Source organism: Hemitrygon akajei, chromosome 29, assembly GCF_048418815.1.
Source record: "Hemitrygon akajei chromosome 29, sHemAka1.3, whole genome shotgun sequence".
In the NCBI taxonomy this organism is placed as follows: Eukaryota; Metazoa; Chordata; class Chondrichthyes; order Myliobatiformes; family Dasyatidae; genus Hemitrygon; species Hemitrygon akajei.
This window is the reverse complement of record NC_133152.1, coordinates 24,034,407-24,049,472: the sequence shown is the minus strand read 5'-3', so window position 1 is coordinate 24,049,472 and position 15,066 is coordinate 24,034,407. Positions and strand designations below refer to the sequence as shown.

Sequence of the window (15,066 nt, the reverse complement as noted above, 5' to 3'; positions counted from 1 at the left end):
ACAACTTAACCTTTCACATCCTTGCCAACTTTGCTTTATTGATTTGGAAGAAATCCACTGGGAGATTGTGCAAATTCTGCAAATATGGCACGGAAGGTCAGGATTGAGCCCAGCTGCTCGAGACTGTGGGCCAGCAACATCAGTTGCTGTGTCCTTGTGGCGTGCTCGCCAGCTATGCCTCTGCCAGCAGGGCTCTGGTTAGCAAGCACAGTCTGTGGCACAAACAGCTCCACTAATTCCTACGGGCATTGGTGATCTGTCTCAATGGAATTCTGGCACAACACGGGGGGGAAAGAATTCTAATCTTTACACAAATTCACATTGAAATCACTTTTTTAATTTTTTTTTCGCTGACACGTTTCACATTCACCTGTTCCACGTTTTTTTAAGCATTTTTGTGCCTCCATCCAACTTCGCACCCTTACACATTTCACACACATTTCAACAAGATAACAAATCAACACTACTGCAAAGAGTCAATGATAAAACATGTCAGAACAGCTCACACACCTCGCTTTCTCTGATCTCTTCTCCCAGTTAGAATCCAGGTACCCAAGAGACGTCACCATCATGGATGTACAACTGGCTTTCCGGAGAGTTATGGCATTTACTGTTGTTCCTATGAAGTGACCAATTCAAGGCTACAGTTCAAATGGACTGGACTGCCCAGTTTATTGTGTTGCCAAACGATTTCCACCTACCGCCCTCGTCTTCTACGCTAGGTACACATCCCAACCCCTGGTAATTAAGTCTCCTATCAGACAGCAATGACCCATGGGTAACTGGATCACTACAGGCTTGAACCAGCCTTCTGGTTCGGGGGGTAGGGGTGGGGAGAGATGTTGAGTTAGGGCTGAAAGGTTATGCAGTGAAAACTCCTGCATCAGAGGTGGAGGCAGTAGGGAAAAGATGCAGGAAAGAGGTTTGACAGAAAGAGGCAATTTAACAGCCATCACATTTAACTACACAAAAAATTACAAATTTATAAAACTTCTTGCTCTGTCTGTTGCAATATTAAACTTCAATAAAAGGAGAAGCCATGGGAATTTATATTTTTAATGATGGGTTGTACAGAATGCTGTAGACTATTAAATGTTTTTTTTTACACTTGTTCTTGGGTCACAATCTGCAGAATCGTACAGCTCTAAATCCCTTCAGTGCAAAGGGCCTGTGATGTGACTTTTTGCCCTCGAATCCCTTACCTGGTGATGGACCCATGGCTCCTACTGCTAGGCACCGCAGTCACCTCAGATCTAAACCTTTCCATTTTCAAATTTTAAAAAATCCCGTCTCTGCCTCGCAAACGCATTCAAGGTGTAAACCAACAGGATGGAGAAACATCTATCTCCGCCTTCTCACACTTGGCTCTTGCTCCACCGTGATCCCAGGGCCAACACCTGGCAGGCTGGTGCAATCACCTGGGCCAACCGCATATCCTCCACCAACTGTGGGCCTTAAAAGGTGATTTTTGGAAAGAAACACTGCTTTATCAAAGTGCACCAAATCTGGTTTGCTGATGGATGGAGGGAGTTCCATGTTTACAGGCAGGGAGGGGAGGTGGCAGCAAATATTAATGTGATGAGAAGGTTTGCAAAAAAGTTAAAACCAGATTACCATTGAGTCATTTTGAAGCACCCCTCGGTGTAAGTACTCAAAATAAGAAACGATTACAGAGAAGCAGCTGCTTTGGGCTGTAACCCAGGGTATTTACAGAATGTACAGATCACTCTGGCTGAGGGCATCTGCCATCTCATCATCAGCAGCAGTGGTTTTGATCTGTTTTTTTTAAAAGGATTTGGAGTCTACACAGGCTCCTCGTTTCGAGTCCCAGCTTCTGGCAGTTGAAGGTTACAGGTGTCGAGGGCTCGGGTGCCCATTGTGATACAGTTTCTGTTTGATGTGCACCATGTTCCCCGCAGATTCCTCGTACTGACGGTGGGAGCGCCTCCTAAAATCCTTCAGATTACATAACCTCGGGATCCAGGACCAGGAATCATCTGAAAGAAAATGGCACAGGGCAGCCGTTTAGAGAGGAGAGCGCAGACGCTTTCAAAGACCTTAAAAAAATATTCCTTTTCAAAAAACAATTCCGTGGATGCTGGAAAATCTCGGTCAGGCAACATCTGTGGAGAGAGAAACAGGAAATATTTCAGGTCTAAGGCTGTTTTAAAACCACCTTTAAAACAGGACAAAGGTCAGCCCAGTGTAACTTCCCTGCTCTTCTAAAAAACAGTCACAGAGGACAGAATGGGCTCCTCAGTCCCATCAGGTCAGGGCTGCCATCAGCCACCAATTATCATTGCTGTGGGCATTCTTCTGGGTAAAAGTACCAAGGTAATGGTTTGATGTAGCACGTCCTCAGCCCTGCTCTAAGCTGTCACAGCACTGGTGTGAGACTGGAATCAACACTGATTTGACTCAGACACATGAACGGTACCCATGGAGACACAACTGATACAAGAGTGAGACTTCCACCAAGTTTAGGAGTGCGTGAAGAACTGATGCTGAGGCACTAATGGCCAGAGTAATTACTTTTAAGCCAGCTCTCAATGATCAGGGTTCAACTGTTGCCGGAGCTTGTAAGGAGTTTGTACATTACCCACCCACCCGAAACCATGTAGGTTTCCTCCCATGTTCAAGACACATATGGATAAGGTTAGTAAGTTACAAACATGCTATATTGGTGCTGAAAGAGTGGCGACATTTGTGGGCTGCTCCAGCACAATCCATAGTCATATAGCACTACAGCACAGAAGGCCTTTCAGCCCATCTAGTCAATAGGTGCAGAAGTAGGCCGTTCGGCCCTTCTAGCCAGCACCACTATTCACTGTGATCATGGCTGATCATACACAACCAGTACCCCGTTCTTGCCCTCTCCCCATATCCCTTGACCCCGCTATCTATAAGAGCTCTATCTAACTCTCTCTTGAATGCATCCAGAGACTTGGCCTCCTCTGCCTTCTGGGGCAGAGCATTCCACATATCCACCACTCTCTTTCCGCATCTCAGTTCTAAATGGCCTACCCCTTATTCTTAAACTGTGGCCTCTCGTTCTGGACTCACCCATCAGCGGGAACATGATTCCTGCCTCCAGTGTGTCCAATCCCTTAATAATCTTGTATGTCTCAATCAGATCCCCTCTCATCCTTCTAAATTCCAGTGTATACAAGCCCAGTCGCTCCAATCTTTCAACATATGACAGTCCCGCCATTCCGGGAATTAATCTTGTGAACCTACGCTGCACTCCCTCAATAGCAAGAATTTCCTTCCTCAAATTTGGAGACCAAAACTGCATACAATACTCCAGGTGGGGTCTCACCAGGGCCCTGTACAGCTGCAGAAGGACCTCTTTACTCCTATACTCAATTCCTCTTGTTATAAAGGCCAGCATGCCATTAGCTTTCTTCACTGCCTACTGTACCTGCATGCTTGCTTTCATTGACTGATGAAGGTTAGTCCATACTGCTTTGTTCCATCAACCCATACCTGAACCAAGTCATCCAACACACCTCCATCCATGTACATATCTAAACTTAAATGTTGAAACCGAGCCCATATCCACCACTTCCGCTGATGGTTCGTTCCACACTCTTACCATCCTCTGAGTGAAGAGGTATCCCCTCGAGCTCCCTTTGCATAGTTCACCCTTCAGTGTAAATGGAATCGTTTGGTTTGTGCTGGAGGTGGCGCAGTGTCAGTGCTGGGGATTCAATTCCTGCCGCTGTCTGTAAGGAGTTTGCACGTTCTCCCCCATTACCACCTGGGTTTCTTCCAGCTGCTCTGCTTTCCTCCCACATTCCAAAGATGTACATAGTAGTGAGTTGTGGGCATGTTACGCTGCCTCCGGCGACAAATCCTCGCTGAGTTGATTTGACTTAAACGACACATCTCACTGTGTGTTCCGAGGCTGAGAGTAAAGCTAATCTCTAATCCCTGGAGGCTTGTCAGGTTACTAGGAGCAAACAATCCAAAAAGTGCAAAAGTTAAGATGTTCCTCCTCCACAGATCTGATGGTCCTACTTTTTCCAAAAGGAAACTGCTGCACACACCTGAAATGAAAACACAGTGCTGGAAATGCTCAGGCCGCCTCTGTAGAGAAATCACTAACATTTCAGTGGAGGGCTTTGCTTCACATTTGTACCAACCATTAGGAAAGGGATTAGGAACTGTTTGGGTTTAGATGCAGGATTGAGTGCACATGGCAGTGTAACACCAAACCATATCATTGCACCCAATGTCAGAATCATCTGACTAAAGCAGACAAGGTCACATTCTCCCAAATTTCTCTGTCAAAATATCTCAATGTCTGCTCCCTTGGCCTGAGTTATTGCGCCTCACTCAAATTTAATGGAAGGAGCAGATTGTCGGTCACAGCCGGTCGGCATTTCCTCACGGATCCACTCACCATAACGCCTGTTCGTCCTCCATGCCCGGAGCACACACTGCAGGACACCGTCCATCCACACCAGAAACCAGCTGATGCAGAAGCCCAGCAACAGCCCCAGCATCAGGTCAATCTCCTGCTTCGTCACATTGTCCGTCACAAAGTAATTTTCTGAGGAGTCGACCACAGACTGATCGGCATCGTAAGGAATCACGTAGTGAATGTGGTGTCTGAAAGAGCGGGGTGGGGGGGGGGGGGGAAGCGAGTTAGAGGAGGGAGCGAAGAGGGAGGGAGCGGAGGGAGAGAGGAAGGGAGCAAGGAGGGAGCGAGAAGGGAGCAAAGGGGGAGGGAGTGAGCGAGGAGGGGAAACAAATTCGAGAAGGCAGAGAGAGGAGGGAGGGGGAGCAAATTAGAGGAGAGGAGGGAAAGGTTAGAGGGAGAGAGAAAGGAAGTTAGAGGGAAAGAGGAGGAGCAAGTTTACAAGAAGAGGGAGAGCAAGTTGGGAGGGGGGAGAGGAAGGAGAGAAAAAGGAGGAACCGGTTAGAGGAGAGAGAGGGAGCGAGTCAGAAGAGGGCGAGAGAGGGGAAGCGAGTTAGTGGAGGGAGTAAGTGAGGGAGAGGAAAGAGTGAAGTGTGGCAAAAGCGCCGGAAGCTGTGGCATGGGTGGGGGAGCGAGATGGGGTGGAGGAGGTGGGGTGAAGCGGGCTGGGCAAGAGGAGGGGCAGAGAGGCGAGAAAGGATGGGGGGGAATGCGTGGGTGAGGGCAGAGGCCATGAGTTGCGGGCTGCGGGTGACGGAGAGAAGAGGGCAAGGTTGAAGCAGGGGGGAGGGAGAGGGAGCTGCAGGGCCAGCGGGGCCGAGGTGACGGGGATGAAACGGCGGAGGAGAGCGAGGTGACAGGAGAGGAGCCGGCCCGGCTCGGCTCGCTTTACCTTCCACAGTTGCAGTGACAGACCCGGTCTTCGCCGCGCAGGTGCGGCAGGATGTAATTGTGGAATCGGTCGAGCAGAGCGTTCATGTCCACGATGCAAGCTATGGCCTGCAAGAGAGCGGACAAAGCAAGAAGCAGAGCAGGTGAGGGCTTCGGCCGGAGCAGTGCCGAGAGGGCGGCCGCCGCAAACCGCCGCAACACAGCATGCAGCGAGCCGCTGCTCACTCACCATCACCATCGACGTCCCTACGAACATGAAGATCATGGTGTTGGCGGTAGGAAGCATAAATCGCAATGTCTCTTGGCTGCTGACGGACTCTAGCTGTCCCGGGAGTGCGCGGCCGGTTACCCCCCCTCCCCACACACACTCACACTCACTCACTCTCCCCCCTCCCTCCCCTCCCCTCCCTCCCCTGGACCAGCAGTCGGCTCCACACTCCCTCACATGCGCCACATTGGTTCGCTGCCGCAGTTTAACAATTGATCCGCCCCACAGACGATAAATAATTCAGAGGCAGGGGGAGGAGGTGAGAAAGGGGTTGCTGGGGAGGGGTGAAGCAGCCACCCCCAGCGTAAGGGACCTTCAGCAGCGCGGTGGGGGCCGCCTGTGCCGCCGTCGCCCTGCCGACTGGCAGCCGCGACGATGCCGCTGCACATTTGTATTCCGCACCACGTCTCCCGCCAATCCCAGCTCCCTCTTTCGCCCTGAACCGGGGAAATCAGCGACCCTCCTCCTCCCCACCCCTCCCATTCCCGACCCCCCCCCCCAACCAAAAAAGTCTTCTGTTGTAAAACCTGAGAAATAAAGAGAGACTGAGGACTGGACTCCGGCCATGGTTTTGTTTTTAATGAAGCTTCATGTTGGATACACTTTGCGCCAACGTCAGACCCGCTCTACAAGAGATTCTTTCGGACACATCACAGGACCCGCGCCGAGCAGCGATTCAAACTTAAAATAGACTATAAATTATATACAGATCAGCACTGCAGCGGCGGCAAAAGACCTGCGCGCCCTCTCCTGCCCTGCCCCCTCAGTAGAAACAGACGGTGTGCAGGAAGGTCCGGCCGCTCTTCTCTTCCAGCTCCTGGATCAGCTCATCGATTTCATTCTCCATGTCCTCGGTGCGCTGAATCTAAACGGGACAAACATGGCTAAGGTCAGCGTTTATCACAGTGCTGGGGGGGGGGGGGGAGCAGGGGGCGTGGGGGGCAGATGGAGATATTTGTGGGACAATGAGGCCCCGATCCTTGGCTGACCTCTTCCAGGTCAACGGTTAAATTGGGAACTCAGGAAAGCAGGGGGTGTAGGAAATGCAAAGTCCCAGGTGTAGTTCAGCAGGGTTCTTTGAACCTTCCCAACACTAGTAGAAACTTGGTTGCTCGTTTTCCCCCTGCTCCCCTCACCTCCCTCCCCACTGACACCCACACTAGGGGGAAGGTGCAGGCTGAGGGAGCCCGACACAGTTCTCAAGGTCAATGTCCTGCAAAGTTCGCTCCGCTTCTCTCTTCACAGATGCTGTCGGAACCTGAGGATTTCTGACATATACCGGGGACAAGAGATTGCAGGTGCCGGAATCGGAGCAGCATTAGTTGGCGGTGGGGGCGGGGTGGAATTGTCGATGTTTCGGTTCGAAACCCCGCACCAGGACGGAGTGTGAAATGAGATGGCCAATATATGAGAGAGGAAACCTCCCTCCGTTCTTCTTCATACTGACCATTTCCCCTCCTCCACTCTGAACAATACAGGGCTTCAACCCAAAGAAAGCCCCGTCAATTCCTCTTCCCATAGACAAACAAGAGAAAATCTGCAGAGGCTGGAAATCTGAGCAACACACACGAAGCTGGACGAACTCAGCAGGCCAGGCAACATCTACGGAAAGGAGTACAATGGACGTTTCGGGCGAGACCCTTCCGCGGGATTGCGGAGTCTTTTCCATAAAAGCCGCTCCATCTGCCCAGTTTTATTGCTTAGCATTTACTGTGTTTCTGATTTCCAACGTCTGTAGAATTTGGCTTTCGTTCATCTTGTTGGGATTCTCCAACCTCCCCCCCCCCCCCCCCGTCCCATTTACACTTTCTTCCCCCACCAGAAAAACCAAAAAATATGAGAAAACAATGTTTAAAAAAATCAGGGTATTGTTACAAATATATTAAGTACAGCAACTAATTTTAAACAGCAAAGAGTAACACAGCCATTGTAAAAATTAAGTACTCGGGCTTCATGTTAGGATGGTAACCATGATGCTCAAACTAAAGCGAATATTGAGATTATTTACTGGTTTTTAGAATGCATTAAACTAAGCACTGTATTCTCTGGAGCCCTTGGTTTTTAGGCCCTGTACTGAGCCTCTCATTTAGTGGGAAGGGAGTGAATAAGGGCTAAGAAGTAAGCTCCCTGCTATAGGCCACTATGCCATTGTAATGGAATATGCACAATTTCATCTCCCCTCGCTGAGGCGGCAGCAATAGAGAGGTCCCCAAACACATTGCACTAAAATCCAGAATGCATTTCCTACTGGGACCATGGGATGTCCAAGAGCTGGGGGCTTTCTTGGGTTTATGATGGATTGATCCCCTATTAACAGCATGGAAGTTTATCCAATACTTCCATGAGTACAGAGCTTCCCAAAGAATTCCACAGCTGAGTGAGCGCTGAATAAGCTCAACCAGAACTAGAAACTCTTAATTTTCCTTCCTAAATGTCTACATTTAAGAGTTATTCGTGGGTGCTGGTGTTATAGCACAATAATGAAACGGTGATTGGATATTTGCTCCTAATAGGTTAGACTTGCATGTTATAGTGAACTGGAGTTCAACCTCGGATTCCAGAGCACTTTCAGCTATCTGGGATTCCAGCATCTCCACACCGTGATTCACAGCCTTGTTGAAGACCACTACTGAGCCACGAGTTTCTTGTTGCACACGAGGTGTGGAATGTGAAAGGCTGGTTAAGATGGGTAATGAGTGAATTGAATGCCACTGATTTTATTTTACACATGAGCACCTCAACATTTTGGTACTGACAATAGAACCCAAGTCATCGATGCTTCTCCTAACTTGGTTGGCAGGAATCAAACTTAATTGTTTTGGTGAGACTATGGCCCCGGTTGAAGTTGCAGTTAGTGACAAAGGTGGAGTATCAAATGAAAACACCTAATGTTGGCTGCTCAGTCACAATAGTAACTTAAAAAACTGGCAAGTATCAACTCTGGTTTAAAAAAAAGGTCCAGCTGCAGCATGTACTGAATTGCACCCATCAGACAGCAATGAGCTGCATCAAGGAATATTCCACATTCACTGCTCAAGCGACAGAAAGTCATGTTGTACTGTGAAGAAATCGTACCAGTTAAACAACTGACAAATCCACCGGCATGCATTTGGCCGGGGAACAATCCCACTTGGGTTGATTGTTGGACGTAATTCTGTGCTGAGTGCTCTTTCACATTCCTTCCCCACGCTCCCAACACACAAAAGTGTAAACACTTACACACTGGCACAGTTCACATATGAGGAAAGCTCCAATTGTGGCTTCTTCATGATTATCCTGAATGTCCACGTTTATGACATGCACTGACTGGAATGTCTCCTGTTCTCTTGAATTCAGATCTGGGAAATCACAAGATGGGGGCATCAGCAAACCACGTTTCACAAGCATCTAGGTCAACGGCGTGGCGAACACAAGGGATGGCCATTTTACCTTCAAGCACCTGATCGTACACACGCTCCTCACACGTCACTATCAGATCAAACTGGTCTTTGCAGGTCTGGAAACGCTCTGGTCGAGATTTTATCCTCTTGTTTCTATCCAACATATGGAGAATCCCATTCTGTGTATATCTGGACTAAAGTTAAGGAACTTAAAGATGCACATTGAATAAACTATAAGACATACAATAACAGGTAAGATTACTATTTGCAACCAAAACTTGTGTTAGTTGCAATTCTAAATAACAGGGTAGACATTCTTACTGGCTCGTAAATCAATAGTTGCCTACATCATTAAAAGAACAAGCACCCCAAAATAGGACAAGTTTTGTTCAAGAGTCTCTTGCGAACAAGTAATGCAACTTGGACAAGCTACAGCAGATGCAGCCTGCTGACATACTGAAAATAGGGTATTTTGGCTCCAAGTAATACATATTCTGGTTTTTGCAATCAACTGCTATTTTAAAGTTCAAGCAGGGATGTTTTATGATCCTTAAGAGAAACTACCTTGCTTCAAATATTTTATGTCAACCCTATTTAAATTTAAAAACATGAAAGCAAAATGCCTGCCTGTTGGCATATATGGCACAATTACACAGGTGAGATCATAACAAAATCCAGATCAATGCATTGTAAACAGATGGTTACAGCATAGGAAGTCTGATGGTTTGATTACTGCTGCGAACAAATGATTTTTTTTTAGTTATAGATGGCCCTCAGTGAGAGAAATTATCCCCAATACTCTGTCACAAATCAACATGTCTGAAGCAATGTGATATTATAAGATTTGCCTGGTGTTCAGCTGAAGGTCAGTCACATGATCAAAGTTACAACACAGAATGCTGGAGAACCCTGCAAGTAGGCAGCATCTACGGAGGGAAATAAACAGATGACGTTTCAGGCAAAAACACTTCATCAGGTCTGGATTTCTCTCCTGCAGCTCAACAGCAAGTTAGTTAGAAAGTAAAGTATAAGATTTCCATCAGATTATGTGGGTTTTTGCTAAACAAAAAATGCTTAATGATTTGGGATATGGAATATCCTTTTAACCATGGCCAACAATGGACACACATAGTTAACTTAGTTTTTATATATTGACAAAAATAAAAGTCCTTCATTGAAAGAAAAGGTATGAGGTAAAAACCTTCAAGTGCAGGAAAACTTGCAGCAGCACTACACAAATGTGAGTATCAATGTGGTCTAGTATCACTTAGCCCAGTTTCACACATGATTAAGTACTGGTCTTGGCAATACTCATTGGAGTATGATAGGCTGCATTTAATTTCTAATGCTACTGTGCTTTGAGTGCCATTGAATTGCATGCACTGGGCCTCTATAAGCAGCAAATGGCTTTAGGTTTAATGCAGGAATTAATCACTCACACAGATTGCTAACCTGCTCGAGTTTTACACATTGTATCAGTTAAACTGCTTATGTCATTACATTAGCTTCAAATTCCTTGTAACTCACTCAGTACAAATGACAATGTACCCAAATTCCCATTAAAAGTTAATACTTTGAACTAAAAATGACTTCCTTTGAAAAGCTGACACCTACTTGAAATAAAGAAACTGATGCCAGCCTCATCGGGGGATGTTGGGGCAGAAACATCTGCACCAAAGATGCCCATCAACCTTCTTGGCTTCAGTCTTCAGGATATTTTACAAGAATTTGACAAACCTCTTTGTAAGGTAGGTAAATGTGAGGGGCTAATAACTAGCACTGGGGTAATCAAGTCACATATCTTTACTGCCAAGGGATTTAGGACACAGCTTCACACTTCTGCCTGGTCCACTCGATGGATACAAGATGCCGCAGGAACTCAACAAGTTAGGCAGCATTAATGGAGGGAGATAAACTGTTGAGGTTTCAGGCCAAGACCCTTCGTGAGTCCTGTTAAAATGTTGACTGTTTACTTCCTTCCTTAAGATGATAAATGCTAGCTAGCAGCTCTTAATATCTATGGTCTGTAGTCAATGCCAATCTGAAAATGGTCGGCTGGGAACCCCCAGAAAGAGAGAGTCTATAAACCTCTGTAGGGTCACAGTGAGCGATGGGCAAGCAGCAAAGGTCACTGATTAACTGTCAGTGCCTTAAGTAAAGATGAAGTGGAAAGTCTACTAGTGAGATGATTGTAGCGGAGGAGTGGTGACATTGTTGTCCTCTATGCCAAGGACAGCAAGTGTCATGTTGTAGTATGAAAACATTTACTGAGCATCTGGAAGGGGAAAGTGCAGGAAATCAAGACTTATGAATTAAAAAGATGGTTATTTGGAGGTTGTACATGAAAGTAGTGTCATGTGGTAGAAATTACACGTGTAGGACAGTATGCAATAAATATTCATGCCAGTTGCCTCTCAACCTCAACATCTCACCTCATTTCTTTGCTTGGCTCCATGATAAGATTAATTACCACAGGTTGAAGAACTGACCAGAAACTTGGCACCATCAAAAACTCCGTGTTGGCTGCAAATGTTAATGCAAATTAAAACCAAAGCAGACATCGAGAACCTATGATAATGAAACAACCAAAACATTCTGCTGAACTCAAACATTTATTACAAATACACAACTAGCCAGAGAACACTAGTGATTACACATTAATGTTCTGAAAGGTGATGGCAATTAACCAGACTGGATTAGATTAGTGCAGTGTTCTGACTAGTTACATTTGGTTAAACGCAGAAGTTGTCCCCTACACAGCATGCACTTCACCATTCTTGCCCAGTGAAATCTTTAATGAGTACTCCTCAATTCAAGTATTGAGCACATTGAACATGGAAAACTGCTCTCTGGTAAGCTGGCAGTGGTCTCAGAAGCTCAAATTTTCCACCAAAAACTTTTTATACTTCTTAAATTTTCATTTGAATAATGGACAAATAATTTCAAGCTTGGAGAAATCCAAATATAAAAGCCTGTACTGGGTGTGCATTTAAAGCACAGGCCCACAGATCAGCTTGGGAATTGGGAGGGGTAGGAGGCTACATGCTGAAGAAAATATCTACCACCTATCACTAGGTTGGCCTGTAGTTGAATGGGGAAGGAGAGAAGGGCTTTAAACAGATTGACTGCAGCACAGAACCTTTCCCAGCTGGGTCTCAGATCACTTGTCAAACCTCACCCACTCGAAGGACCATTCACTGATGCATAGTACTCATCAGCAGCTGCTGGATTCACAATTTAGGAAGGGAGCGTGTACATTGAACTTGGAGGAACCCAGTGGTGAGGTGACTGTACATGAATTTTAAAAAGCAGAGCTTTAACACTCAAATAGGCTTTTTCCCATTACAAATCACACACACTAGGCAACCACACAATATTGATTGCAGATTCTGATCTCGCTCAGTCAACCCAACAAGAATGGTGGGCTTGACAACCTATGTGTCATTGTCAAGCAATTTTCCTCCTTAAATATATCTTCGTGAATGGCTCTACTTTATTTATTTCTGAAATACAGCATGGTAACAGGCTTTTCCAGCCCAGCGAGCCCACAGCGTCCAACTGCACCCATGTAACCCATCAACTAGCACACCTTTGGAAGGTGGGAAGAAACTGGAGCACCCAGAGGAAACCCATGCAATCATGGGGAGGACATACAAACTCCTTACAGACAGGAACGGAATTCAACCCGGATTACTGGCGCTGTAATAGAGTTATGCTGACCACTATGCTATCGTGCCACCCACAAATTGAACAACTTTGTTCAGGATTAATTATTTTTCAAGTACTCCCTGAATAAGCAGAATGGAAATAAGTAATAGTTGTCACTCAAAGTTGTATTCAGCATAAATATGTACAAGGAGCATTTATAAAAGTTTCTCACTGTATTTTACCTAGAAGCAAAGTGCTATTTGATATGACATTCTCCACCCCATGTTTCAGAGGTGAATTCTGTTTTTGTTCTCCTTCACACCCATGCAGCTGAGGACAGTTGTTGCAGAGCGCGCAGTCTCCCAGTCTTTGCTGAGAACTAAGGTTACTCATTGGACAACCTAGTCTTTCTACATTGATCTCCATACAGACTTCTTTTGGGTGTCATTAAACAGGAGTGGGAATGCAAGGATATTCCCAAATCCAGGAAGCTGGGATACTAATCTCAATTTATGAAGTACAAAGAACTTATTAACTGATTTGATAATTTCTTCTGCTTTGTACACAAATACCTTCTGATCTGCCTGTTTTCACACTACCGTTTTAACACTACTATTCCATTTTTATCACCCTTTATCCTCTCACTAAAATTCTCTGCTTTTCCACGTGCCTGCCCCTTCCGTCAGCCTACATCATCTCCAAACGCTGTCACTTCTCTGCATTTCAAGTTGTGCCCATGGCAAATTCTGAAGGCAAGCCCTTCACAATGTTACTGCACAAGGTGATACATGCTTCAGTTTCTCTACATTAATGTGCAAATACATCTTCAATATGAGTAGGCCACAAATTAGATGGTAATAATATTCCAGGATTTAAAACAAAATGTTTCATCAAACCGTAACAGCAATTCAGGCCTGATCACTTATCCAAAAAAAACAAACGTGCTACCTATCCGGAGTAGATGGTCTCCGGAAAAATGTCATTCCTACTTCCCATATGGAAAACCAGCAATAAGACGCAAGAGTTAAAGTTTAATATTGATAAAAACTCAATGCTCCCATACTAGCTTGCTTGACATGTAGAGTGTGTTAAACATCAGAAGTACTGCAAATGTGGGGTTCCTAGCATCGTCAGTGATCCCCACATCCAACAATCTTTGATCCCCTACCATCAGGCAGGAGGTAATGTAGTATTAGGACAAGGACTGTTAAGATTGGAAACAGCTTCTATCCCAGGATGTGAGACTGCTGAACTCTGCCACCACCCAGGTCTCATCACATATGAAGCATCAGTAGAATTATACTGTTTAAACTTGTCTCATAAATACACATTATTTATTAATTTGTAACAACATTACATGTGTGTTATATGTACTGTATTGTGCACCTTGGTCCAGAGGAATATTGTTTCATTTGGCAGTAAACATGTGTACAATTGAATGATAATAAACTCGAACTGGACTTGACTGGTATGTTAGGATATATAGCAAAGAAAGAGGGTATTTGACTAAAACAATTGACGCCAGTATTTATGCTCCACTCAAGCCTAGTCTCACCTTTATCTAAATCTATCAAAACTCTATCTCCCTCGTACTCTCCTCCATTTATCTTACACATGCATCCAGACTGCCTGTGGTAGAGTGTTGCATATTCTCACCATGCTTTTGATCAAGTTCCTTTGGAATTTCTAATTGCTGACTATTTTATTGAGGGGTTCCACTTACAATTCTTCCCCCAACCCACAAGCAGCAACATTTTCTGAATCCACTTAATAAAAACATTTTAAACAGATCCACAAATAAAATGCTGGAGCAACTTAGCAGGTTAAGCAGCACCTATAGAGGGAAATAAACAGTCAATGTTTCCAGCCGAGACCCTTCATTAAGACCTTTCTCAGCCTGAATCGTCGACAGTTTAAACCTCTCTCTAGAGGCTGCCTTACCTGCTGAGTTCCTCCAGCACTCTGTGTGTTTTTCTGGGTTTCCAGCATCTGCAGAATCTGTTGCATTTATCATTTTAAACAGCCTTCTCATTCCTTCCAAAGAAATCCAGTCCATTCTCCCTATTCACAGCCAGCTGCTCATCTGATAAAAGATGGTTAAAATATATAAACTACAAGTGGATATCAAGTTACTTTGGAGAGATCAAGTGCCTTTTAGCTGCCATCATCTGACAAAATCCTCACATTAAGAATATACTGAAATACATCCAAACCCAACCTACAATGCACATAAAGATTCCATTCAAAACACGCTGGTCTCAATGTCCCAGATACATGTGTGCTAAGGAAGGAGGAGGGGGGAGAGAATAGATAAAAAGGTTGAACCAGCTTTTCAAGATTCAGAGAATAAAAAGAGATCTGAAAAGAATAAAATAGAATGGAGAAGCGTATCCAGAAGCAGTAATGACTTGTCACCATGGGAAACAATGACAAACTTGACCAATTTGGCTTCAGCT

General features: G+C 45.3%; 2 protein-coding genes across 2 annotated transcripts in view; both read right to left on the bottom strand.

The window, feature by feature from the left end:
* Positions 1 to 315: 315 nt before the first annotated feature.
* tmem240b (transmembrane protein 240b) lies at positions 316 to 5,696 on the bottom strand. The gene is made up of 4 exons (XM_073031904.1): positions 5,544 to 5,696; positions 5,316 to 5,422; positions 4,406 to 4,614; positions 316 to 1,997 (listed from the first exon to the last, which is right to left on the bottom strand). The coding sequence occupies exons 1-4, from the start codon at positions 5,598 to 5,600 to the stop codon at positions 1,849 to 1,851; spliced, it is 522 nt and encodes a 173-aa protein (XP_072888005.1). The 5' UTR covers positions 5,601 to 5,696; the 3' UTR covers positions 316 to 1,848.
* A 444-nt stretch (positions 5,697 to 6,140) lies between these two features.
* Positions 6,141 to 15,066, bottom strand: part of ssu72 (SSU72 homolog, RNA polymerase II CTD phosphatase) — an 86,437-nt gene continuing 77,511 nt past the window's right edge. Inside the window, exons 3-5 of the mRNA XM_073031903.1 lie at positions 9,012 to 9,151; positions 8,802 to 8,920; positions 6,141 to 6,447 (exon numbers count right to left, since the gene is read on the bottom strand). Coding sequence (XP_072888004.1) covers positions 6,346 to 6,447; positions 8,802 to 8,920; positions 9,012 to 9,151 — 361 coding nt within the window. The 3' untranslated portion in view covers positions 6,141 to 6,345. The remainder of the gene's footprint in view (positions 6,448 to 8,801; positions 8,921 to 9,011; positions 9,152 to 15,066) is intronic.

Excerpts from the sequence above, each read along its gene's own strand:
- tmem240b (XM_073031904.1), bottom strand. The coding sequence starts at position 5,600 with ATGCTTCCTACCGCCAACACCATGATCTTCATGTTCGTAGGGACGTCG. Across the intron at positions 5,423-5,543 it reads TAGGGACGTCGATGGTGATG|GCCATAGCTTGCATCGTGGA; the intron begins GTGAGTGAGCAG and ends GCTCTCTTGCAG. Across the intron at positions 1,998-4,405 it reads GAGGACGAACAGGCGTTATG|ATGATTCCTGGTCCTGGATC; the intron begins GTGAGTGGATCC and ends ATTTTCTTTCAG.